Source organism: Anopheles coluzzii, chromosome 3, assembly GCF_943734685.1.
Source record: "Anopheles coluzzii chromosome 3, AcolN3, whole genome shotgun sequence".
In the NCBI taxonomy this organism is placed as follows: domain Eukaryota; kingdom Metazoa; phylum Arthropoda; class Insecta; order Diptera; family Culicidae; genus Anopheles; species Anopheles coluzzii.
The window spans coordinates 86,846,089-86,857,359 of record NC_064671.1 but is presented as its reverse complement, the minus strand read 5'-3'; the positions used below and the strand labels follow the sequence as shown (position 1 = coordinate 86,857,359).

Sequence of the window (11,271 nt, the reverse complement as noted above, 5' to 3'; positions counted from 1 at the left end):
CATTTGACTCAATTATTCCTTTTAGGTTGTCAAACAACCAAGTAATTTATTTCCTTTAAAAAGAGGGGTTTCATGTGCATTTTACAATCATATCTGGATCCAAGGTAAAACATGATCCGGATTCTCTATACAGAAGATCACCTGTAAATCAGGATCAGAATTTATTGAAAGCTTTCTGTATTTATTTGGCTTTTTGCCATCTGTTGGTTAATCCAGGGATGAGAAACCTACAAAAGTGGTCCAAGCCTGCCGATATTTTCAGTCACTTTGCATGGAAGTTTAAGACATGCGTGTAACCTAGGTACTTTTTACCGAATTTTTCAACTCATCTCACTTTCTTCCACAATTTGTTGAACGACTTGGTGATGGGAAACTTGAAGTTTTGCTGAGAACCGATTCCAGCTCAGAACTTTTCGGGAATCGATTCAGGAGAGTAGGTCAGGAATCAAGTTCTAGAATCGGTTCCAGCATCGGCTTTGGAATCGGAAGCAGTTCCAGGATCAAAATCAGCTCCAAGTTCTGAATCCCGGTGCTGATCAGTTCCGGAATTGGAATCAGTTCTGGAATTGGAATCAGTTCTGGAATTGGAATCAGTTCCAGAATAGGAATCAGTTCCGGAATAGGAATCAGTTCCAGAATCCAATTCGGCTTCGGATTTGGAATCAGTTCCGGAATTGAAATTGGAATTGGTTCTGAAAACTCCCTGAGATTAAATCGCCATTTAGATGATAGCAAGCAGGACTCCCGTCCTTCATAGCAAGGACTAACCATCCGGGAACTGCGTGGTACCTTACAATTCTCGAATGTATTATAATGTGTGTGTAACACCAAAAAGAAGAAAAAGAATAACGTTACAAAAGAATCTTAGACTGTGTGTGACATACAATCACTTCATCGCTCGAGGTTCACATGAGTTCGCCATTTTTGTAATGGATGTTTTTCGATCTCGATACTAGCCACAAAAGGGTCAAACTGTAGCCATTCCGGTTCCGGAACCTCAAACAGCGTTGAGTCCATATTTTGTACCCTGACCACACCCAACAACAGTATCTCATGAGACACGCAAGAGTGTAACGTAGTTTAAGGATGGATCCGGGATGAGCATGGTGCTAGCGTTACTTCAATTTGCATAATGCTAGTCCATGATGTCCATGATGACCGGTCTTACAACAGAATGTAGCATCTTTTTGCAGAACACACCTCCGTATCGAGAATAACCTGTTTTGGGTAGATAACAATTTGATGGCCTTGTGAGCCTAACAGACTAGTAAATCACCTTACTACATAACGGAATCTAAAGTCCCAACTGCTAGAATCTTACTTAAGGCTTTCAGACAGCTTTTGCAATACAGAGTTTTCCGGGGTTTCGCATAGTTGTGGAACCCTTCTTTGATTCTATCTTATGGGAAGTGAACTTAATTTGATGGACATTGGAGGAACATCCTTTTTGGACAGGCTCCTCGGAAATTCGTTGGAAGGGTGCTATGGAGTCCAATTCCCATTACATTAAGTTTATTTTCAATTGAAGAAAGAGTCACTAAAGTGTTACACGCTATGAGAACTCCTGGGAAACCCTGTATTTTGAAGATTTCTAGGGATGTATATTCCTACTCGTTATGATAGAGCACAGCAGCTGATCTTCTGTAGGTTTATAAAAAAGCCGCCGATATATAACATCCCTGGATCGACGGCTCGATCGCTTCCTTCAAGAAAGATAGTATTCCTTTATTCTGGTTTTCTGTTTCTTCAAAACGAATTCTAAATTTGTTGACAAACGCTTGCTTGCAGGAAGCGTACCATCAAAGATTTGGATCGTTAAAAGTGGTATTTTTTTTAAACTTTAGGTTTTTTAATCGGTTGATGTAACAGGCAACATAGTATGGGACCTCAGACCCAGCCCAACTAATCGAATTACTCTTTCGTACCACTGACGATCGCCCTTACAAAACTTCCATCTCAGCTGGACGACCGAACCACCGCTTCAAAAGACTTAAAACTGATAGAGAAATAAAACAAGCATCAGCATATTTTTGTATCTTTCCTCCTTCCTTGCTCGCCCCTAAAAGAAAGATTAGGAGTTCATTCAACGACGGTTTGCAGCAAGGTCGACCAATCAAGTTGGGAAGCATAACGTACGCACACATTCCTCCAAACGTGTTTTAGTGGGGTGGCTTTTATAACATAAAATTTACAAAAAAAAAACTTACTCATCTAGTATGGCGACACACAAACGAGTGAAAAGATGAATCTAGAATGGTACAGTACAGCAGCTTTGAGAAGCTAGTTTTAGTTCTCGAAAAATTTCTCGAAACAAAACCGGGTGACTCCGAGCAAAGAGTTTGCCAAACGCTCGAATCAGTTTCGACTGGACCGCATCGCGGAGTGGTTCTCAATTTTCTCCAGCACCAGCCCGTGGCACTGCCATTGCTCTCGCAGTAGAAAAATCGGCTCCACAGCCACCTACCTAGCTTGTTAAAGTTTTGGAAGTTAGCTCACACGTAAGGTAATGCTAATCAGTGAAGCCGGTTTGATGGGGGTTTTGTATCGGGCTGGGAAATCCCCCACCAAAAGGCATTGTGTAAATTAGACTGTGATTGATAGAGTTTTTTTTAGATTCGTGTGGTGATCTCCATTGCGGCGACATAACTCATCCGGTCTGTCAATGATGCTTTGGTGGCGTATAGGGCTAACGCTAGCTTCCTGCTTACTACTGGCGCATGCTGAGACTGAAGAAGCTAAGGTGCTGTCCTAATGTGGTGCAAGTCCTAAGCGTTTTACAGTGTTGCTTCACGAATAAAACGTACCTTTATTCAATCTCTCACAGCCATGTGACGGTGGAGAGTGCGTACCAGTGACAAAGTGTAAATCCGGCGAGCTTGAAGACCATGGCGCATACGTCATCAGTCTACGGTTGAATCCCGAGGACGAATGTAGCTATTTGGAAACGTGCTGCCCTTACCCAAAGGATGAGGACGATGAATCGCGGGATGAGTTGGGCGAACTGCTAATGGCACCAGCAACAGGCAACGGTGCTGGACAAGCGTTCAATGTGGCTGCCGAGAAAGTGCCGAGCGTTGCATCGCAAAGAACTAACCTGTTGCCATCCGGTGGGGCAAACAACGTAAAATCGGGTAATAGACCTTCCAATCTTAGTGTTGTAGTGGTGAACGTGGAAGAATATAATAACAGACGTAAGACTCCACAATCCGATCAAAACTTAACTTTTCCCTATAATACATTGCTCTATCTGTCCAGAACGGTCTTTCCACTTTTATCGCCAAACAAAGTAACTATTAAAATTTAGTAAACAGTTAAATATGGTTTTTCAATTTGCCAGCAAATCTCAAAGCTGCAACGAACCGGCCCCCGGTCGGTACAGCTACTGGCTCCCAAACATGCGGTGTGCGCAATTCGAACGGTGTCCAGTTTCGCATCACCGACAACAATGACGGTGAATCGGAGTACGGTGAGTTCCCGTGGATGGCGGCCATCCTTGAGGCGCGGGAGGCACTGGGCAAAATGCTGAACATGTACAACTGTGGAGGATCGCTCATCCATCCGTCCGTCATCCTTACGGCGGCACACTGCGTGCAGAACAGTACGGCCGCCTCGCTCAAAGTGCGGCTTGGCGATTGGGACACCCAGAACAGGAACGAGCCATTTCCGCATCAGGTAAGGATATGAAAACTAGTGCGTTATAGCCTCATTGCATTGGTTTTGATTGGTTTCATTCGCAGGATCGTAACGTGGTGGAGATCGCTTTCCATGAGAATTTTTTTGCACCAGCCGCACTGAACAACGTGGCATTGCTGTTCCTGGACAAACCGGTCGATTTGATGGAGACGGTCAACACGATCTGCCTGCCGCCGGCGGACTACATCTTCGATCCGGTGCGCTGCGTCGCATCCGGCTGGGGCAAGGATGTGTTTGGTAACGAGGGAATGTTGCAGGTGATTATGAAGAAGGTCGAGCTGCCTCTGGTGCCACGGGGCGCTTGTCAGCGGGCGTTACGTACGACGCACCTCGGACGGCAGTTTAAGCTGCACGAAAGTTTCGTCTGCGCCGGGGGTGAAAAGGGCCGCGACACGTGTAAAGGCGACGGTGGGTCACCGCTCGTCTGTCCGATCCCTGGCGTGGCAAACGGCTACTATCAGGCCGGTATAGTGGCGTGGGGCATTGACTGTGGCAAAGAAGGTATACCCGGTGTGTACGTGAATGTGGCACTGTTCCGTGAATGGATCGACGAACAACTGCGGAAACGTAATCTTGCTATTGATTACTACCAGTGCGGACAGGAATAAGTACGATCGTTAGGGTAGTTAATTTCCCTTTTTCATTGAATATGTTCGTTAACATTCTAGACAGTTGGTGGTAAGGTTTTCGCTGCTATTCTTCTCTGTTATATTATATATTACTTGAATGTTTGACATCTATTGCTGAACTGACTTAACAATCTCATAGCTGCTTACACCAGGCATTCGGCTAACATTGGCTAGTACTATCAGAAATTAATATAAAAATGCTTTCAACTAGTACAAATTGCTCTCATATTGATGTAATTTTATTATGAGAAAAAAATGAGTTTTATTGAAATCGAAATGAGAAATGCTGACAAGACATGATCGTAGATAATCTTCGAATCCTTTAAACATCAATGCTCATTAATGTGTGACCCACCTACGGCACAGGCGTTTTTGATCGCATTTAAAGAAGGTCCTTTGCCGTCGTAGGCGAAACTAAAAACTCTTCAAAGCGAACTGTTGGATATCAGTGATTGATCGTCACTGCGATCATGGAACGAGGTGAAGCGATGGTGCAAAGTGGCCTAAGGTAAGGACCAAAGTAGGTTAGGGAGACACTCTATGCCACAGTGGGATTTGCTGAGATGAAACTCAAAATCTAAGGATCAAATTACGATCAATTCATTTTTTTTTTGCAATTTTATTATGATTTGTTCAGATGTTAACGATCTGATCAATATTTGAAATCATGATCAATGTGCATATTTTTTGTCAATAGAATATCTTTGATTAGCTCTGCTTCAAACGAACTAACGCATAATTCTCAATCAAATGTTTTTGGGATAGGTTTTTCTCTCTCGCCCTTGTTGGCCTGTTCACGACACGGAGCACGTCGTCATGACATGGACCGATCAACATGGTATTCTCCAGGATGCTTGGACCCTGCCTGCAGCTTCCCATGTATCTAAACTTCTGATCTCCAACAGGTCTTGCTTCACCTGATCCAGCCATTGAGCACGCTGTGCTCCCCTGTGTCACGTTTGAACTTATGTTCAGCAACCATGATTGAGTGTGTTTAGTAGCTATTGCGAGACATCTACATGACAGATGTATAGATCAATATTGAGAAAACTCAATTTTAGCTTTGCTTGGACGTACACAACCAACAGCATCTTACTTTACAGTAATAGTAATTGCCAGCCGTTTACGTCAGCATTACATCAAGGGTAAGTCAACGATGCTCGAACATTAAAACACTGGCCTAGCCACATAAAAAAGTCACATTTGCAGATTTGCACACTGTTAAAATACTGTCCCTATTGATCATCACTATTAGTTAAACTTGCGTTATTTCATGCCACATTTCGCATGAAAACTATAGTGATACTTAAAATTAGTGATGAAACTATAAAATACTGAAATTTCGCATCATTATGAAACACCTTTTTTGAGGTAATTTATATGATAATATTTCTTACATTTTTGTGTTTTTAAAATAAACTCTTCCGCTTAAAAGCACGTAAATGTGCACTAACATCTTGAAGCAGAGGTACAATCAAGACTGAATGATCGACCATGCTTTCGAAGGGGTAAATGTAACATTTCCGTTTAGCAGACACATATCAAGCTTCCAAGCGATCTTCAAACTGGTTTACCACCTGCTAATACGAATCCTTGATCCGATTAGAATTCCAAATGTTTCGGCAAACGTTAAAAAACTTATTGGTTTTATCTTGAAAACCGGCAAAAGACTGTATGATACAGGGTTGGCCAACCGTATTTACAATATAGTTGTTGAATTTGCATCCCAATAATTATTCAGCTCTATCGCATGATTTTCCACAAGCCACAAGCTGGACTAAGTGTAACAGTGCTCCAGCATGCATCGTTTATCATGTGGATATTACAATGTGCGATAAATGACAACCCGTGCGGTGAGTAGCATGAAAGTGACTAGGTAAACCCTGTGAATAGCAAAACACACCAACTGGTTGATCACGCACGTTCGCGAAGAGGAGCTGAATTTGAGTTTACTAATTTACAACCGTACGGCAGTTTGACGATCGATCGAATCAGTTCCAACAGGACCGTGCTTTGAAGCGGTTCTTGTTTTCTAGAGTTTTCTTTAGTATCTACCTCGTTTAAAGGTTTAGACGTGTTATAAATGAAAGAAAATTTGGCCCCGTAAGCATCCTAGTGTAATTGATTCGGAGCGTGTTTTATGTTTTGGAGCCGTGTTTGGTAAGTTAGCAAATTAGCTTAGATTGAACGACATCAATCGTTGTGCTTTGGATACGTTACGCTACCTACTCTACTCGTACGTTACGCTGCGAGCGCGAGGAATCAGTGTTTGACCTTCGTGCGGCAAGCGAAACCTGCTCTAAATGAAACTCCAACTAAAAATAGGACGATAAAAATCCAAATTTTTGATATACAACAGAGCTTCTAAATAAAAGCCCATATTTTATGCCAAAACTTGTTTTACTAATCTCCAACTATTAAATCAACTAATAGTCCGTCCGAGATTGATTATTTTTCCTACTCCTTGTTGATATTTAAAACTCAATTATATTAATAATAATAATAAGACATTTCCTTACTGAACAACGGATCATTCAGTCTTATTTATAGGAAGTTTCTGAGAGAATAGAAGCTTTTACATTAGTTTAAGAATTTCGTTTGCATGTGTGGGCTTGTTTTGGTCGAGCCCATCGATACACACTTATCTACTGTGTGGTTATCAATCTAGCCACAGACATTCAGCATTTACTTGGAAATTCCAGAATCTAAATCCGCTCGACGGCGTTACATTTCAATGCGAAAAACTCGTTTTGTAGAACGCAATCACTTCCTTGAAGATTCTCGGAAAGATTGTGACCTTTTCCTTCGAAGTCGAAGCCGAAGTTTCGTTTAACGTACGCTTCCTGGTGTTATGCTAGTCGTGTAACATTTTATTTATTCACTCGTACTTCTAAATATAGGCGATTGAGCTTATCAAAGAGGACGTCACCCATCACGTACCTTACTTTTATATCCTGAGATGAGTGCCCCGCTTGAGCGCTCCCCAGGCTTTGATGGTAACTCGTTTAACGAATGCGACTTACGGTGTAGTGTCAGCAAAACTTAACACCACAACACGCTGGTAAGATACGCTCTAGGCAAGAATGGTCTCGGTAATAGCGGTATTTTCCATGATTTTAAAAATTTGAATTTTAAATTTAAAAGTGGATTTAAAAAAAATCGGGAGTTTTATGGCTCTTCTTCTTCTTCTTCTTTGGCTCAACAACCGATGACGGTCAAGGCCTGCTTGTACCCACTTGTGAGCTTGGCTTTCAGTGACTAATTGATTCCCCCCCCCCCCCCATAGCAGGATAGTCAGTCCTACGTATGGCGGCGCGGTCTATTTGGGGATTGAACCCATGACGAGCATGTTGTTAAGTCATACGAGTTGACGACTGTACTACGAGACCGGCCTTACCGGTTTTATGGCTCTAGCAGGTAGTATTCCATGGGACTACATAGCTTTCTTCTTCTTTTTGGTGTAACGACCTACGCGGTACTGCTGTCTCCTATACAGACTTACGAGGCTCTATTCCGTTTGATGGCCTAGTAGGTGCTTACGCTTCAAACGAAATAGAAATGTTGTTGTTGTTTTTTTTTTGTAAAAATTGCTGTCTCTATTCCAGCGACAGAACTCAACCGGTCTGATAATGATGCTTTGGTGGCGTATAGGGCTAACGCTAGCTTCCTGTCTACTACTGGCGCATGGTGAGAGTGAAAAAGCTAAGGTAAGTGGTGCAAGCGCTAAGTGACCCCTCGTATTCGATCGTGTTCTTTTGCAATATTGCTTCACGAATAAAACGTGCCTTCATTTAATCTCCAACAGCCATGTGACGGTGGAGAGTGCGTGCCAGTGACAAAGTGTAAATCCGGCGAGCTTGAAGACCATGGTGCATACGTCATCAGTCTACGGTTGAATCCCGAGGACGAATGTAGCTATTTGGAAACGTGCTGCCCTTACCCAAAGGATGAGGACGATGAATCGCGGGATGAGTTGGGCGATCTGCTAAAGGCGCCAGCAACAGGCAACGGTGCTGGAGAAGCGCTGAATGTGGCTGCTGAGCAAGTGCCGAGCGTTGCAGCGCAAAGAGCTAACCTGTGGTCATCCAGTGGGGCAAACAACGTAAAATCGGGTAAGAGAACCTTCCAATCTTAGAGGGTGTAGTGGTGGATGTGCAGAATCAGTACCATCGGTTTTTGATTCCGTATATGATTGCGATGCCAATTCCAATTCCACTTCCGGAATCGATTCTGAAACCAATTTTGGAATCTAGTCTGTAGTCGATTCCAAAATCCGACCCGCCAAATCTGCGAAGAAACAGTTAAATATTGTTTTGCAATGTTTCCAGCAAATCTCAAAGCTGCAACGAACCGGCCCCCGGTCGGTACAGCTACTGGCTCCCAAACATGCGGTGTGCGCAATTCGAACGGTGTCCAGTTTCGCATCACCGACGACAGTGACGGTGAATCGGAGTACGGTGAGTTCCCGTGGATGGCGGCCATCCTTGAGGAGCAAAAGGCACTGGACCAAATGATAAACACCTACATGTGCGGTGGATCGCTCATCCATCCGTCCGTCATCCTTACGGCGGCACACTGCGTACAGAACATTACGATCACCGCGCTCAAAGTGCGGCTTGGCGAGTGGGACACCCGCAGCTGGAAGGAACCATTCCCGCATCAGGTAGGACTATGACAAAGTAAGTGTCATAGAAATGCATTAATTTAACGTTTCATCCACAGGATCGTAGGGTGGTGGAGATCGCTTTCCATGAGGAATTTTTCGCACCAGCCGCACTGAACAACGTGGCATTGCTGTTCCTGGACAAACCGGTCGAACTGATGGAGACGGTCAACACGATCTGCCTGCCGCCGGCGGACTACACCTTCGATCCGGTGCGCTGCGTCGCATCCGGCTGGGGCAAGGATGTGTTTGGTAACGAGGGCATGTTTCAGGCAATTCTGAAGAAGGTCGAGCTGCCCCTGATGCCACGGGGCGCGTGTCAGCGGGCGTTGCGTATGACGCGCCTCGGAAGGCGGTTTAAGCTGCACGAGAGTTTCCTCTGCGCAGGTGGTGAAAAGGGCCGCGATACCTGCAAGGGTGACGGTGGATCTCCGCTCGTCTGCCCCATTCCTGGCGTGGCAAACGGCTACTATCAGGCCGGTATAGTGGCGTGGGGCATTAACTGTGGCATAGAAGGTGTACCCGGGGTGTACGTGAATGTTGCACTGTTCCGTGAATGGATCGATGAGCAACTGAGGAAACGCAATCTCGCTATTGATTACTACCAGTACGGTCAGGAATAAGTACGATCGCTAGAGTCCGGTTGCATAGTACCAAGCATCCGGCCCTAGCATAGGAGTATTATCAGGAATAAAAAGAAAATACTTCCAAAGAATATTATTTGCACTCATATTGATGTAAGCTTAAGCTCAGCATAGATATGGAATAAATTTGGTGGCTTTTAGAAGCAAACTAATCAAAATCGACTCATTTGACAGACACATAAACACCTAAACACTGTGTGGCTAGGAACGTACGATCGCAGAGAGAGGGGCTAAGCTAGAGCTTACAAATTTTCAACCGTACGGCGATGAATGAGGAGTTTTGCGATCATTCGTATCAGCCCCAACTGGACCGCATTTTGAAGCGGTCCTGTTTTCTCTAGCTTTCCAGAGAAACGGAGAGAGATAGTGCGTTGTGAGTCTAAAAAGAGAAACCAGTTTGTCGGTGGTGCAGTGGGATATCCCACATGAAGGTCTGTTTCGTGCTCGAATGGAAGGGCATTTTAATTGTTTCATATATAAACTCATCAAGTGCCTATCAAAATGTGGAGCATTGGTTTATAGTTTATCAACTTTAACACACCCGTTTTCGCCGTTCTCCGCTGTGATTGCAAGTTTCCTCGTGAACGTTGAAGTTGCGACCATATAAAGCTAATGAAACTCTTCTGCCACCAGATCTCTTATTTAGAAGTAGTTTCTTGCTGATGAAGTATATCACTGTAAAAGACCTCTTTCAGGTGAGCAATTTATCTTCATCGTCTTCATCTTTACGTTATCTTTACGATGATATAGATGCCGACCTGTAAAGATTGGTGGAATTTCGGCGCACTAATAACGATGGTGTCTGCGAGAATTCAGACTGTAAGGGCTACTAACATCCGCCCTAGGGAAGATCATTACATACGTACAATCAAATGAGACCTGAAAGTGAGTGAGTATCGTTATTATTGATATTTATTCAACGAACTTATGTCTAACTGGGCATTGAAATCTTATATCTGACACTTTAAATTAGATTTAGTTCGCCACATTGTTTAGTCGTACCTGATAATAGGATTTTTTCTTTAAATATTGAAGTGTTGAAGTGATAGTCGTGATAGGAGCTAAATTTATATTAAACACTTTGCGCATAGCGGTTATAGGGGCATGGCATAAACATTGCTGGAGATGGTAAGCCGGAATGTGTGACATGCACGAAGGGATCTTTTAGGGGTTTTTATATATTCGAATTTTTGAGTAGATAAGGAGCGTAATTTTCGTTACATTTTAGCAATAATTGTTGCCTGTGAAACTTATCGTCTAAATGCCAGCGACCCAGCAGGAAGCAGTGCTTGAGGTAACTGGCCCAACCACGGTAAGTTACGGAGAGCTAATCTAGTAAACTTACGCTGGCTTACAGTGTTGAGGTTCCTAGAGAAACCCTGTAAAGTCTGACAATGTAATAAAACCTAACGTTCGATTGGCCTTGTCCATCACAGCTAAGTAGTGATCGTTGCAATTTAGTTTATGATCAAGTAGGGTGGTGCCAAGGTCACGAATGGTAGTTAAGCATTCTAGAATGCGTTTATGCAGACTAAACAAATTACTGAAAACATTTGGCGAATTTTGCTACATTCTTCAATCTTTTACACTATTTACATGTATTTATTCCGTAATAAACGTTCACGTCTTCAGGATATAGAAG

At 43.4% G+C, this 11,271-nt stretch overlaps 1 protein-coding gene across 5 annotated transcripts; it reads left to right on the top strand.

The window, feature by feature from the left end:
- The first annotated feature begins 2,228 nt into the window (after positions 1-2,228).
- Positions 2,229-9,651, top strand: LOC120959252 (phenoloxidase-activating factor 2-like). Of its 5 annotated transcripts, none has more exons than XM_049609168.1 (5): positions 2,229-2,503; positions 2,614-2,740; positions 8,128-8,434; positions 8,651-8,985; positions 9,045-9,651. In XM_049609168.1, the coding sequence occupies exons 2-5, from the start codon at positions 2,663-2,665 to the stop codon at positions 9,606-9,608; spliced, it is 1,284 nt and encodes a 427-aa protein (XP_049465125.1). In that variant the 5' UTR covers positions 2,229-2,503; positions 2,614-2,662; the 3' UTR covers positions 9,609-9,651. The 5 variants fall into 5 exon arrangements, with proteins under 5 accessions (XP_049465125.1, XP_049465123.1, XP_049465121.1 ...); XM_049609166.1 differs by lacking the exon at positions 8,128-8,434 and adding an exon at positions 2,825-3,131 and having other exon boundaries at positions 2,245-2,503; XM_049609164.1 differs by lacking the exons at positions 8,128-8,434; positions 8,651-8,985 and adding exons at positions 2,825-3,131; positions 3,338-3,672 and having other exon boundaries at positions 2,339-2,503.
- The last annotated feature ends 1,620 nt before the right edge of the window (positions 9,652-11,271 follow it).

Excerpts from the sequence above, each read along its gene's own strand:
- LOC120959252 (XM_049609168.1), top strand. The coding sequence starts at position 2,663 with ATGATGCTTTGGTGGCGTATAGGGCTAACGCTAGCTTCCTGCTTACTA. Across the intron at positions 2,741-8,127 it reads CTGAGACTGAAGAAGCTAAG|CCATGTGACGGTGGAGAGTG; the intron begins GTGCTGTCCTAA and ends AATCTCCAACAG. Across the intron at positions 8,986-9,044 it reads AGGAACCATTCCCGCATCAG|GATCGTAGGGTGGTGGAGAT; the intron begins GTAGGACTATGA and ends TTTCATCCACAG.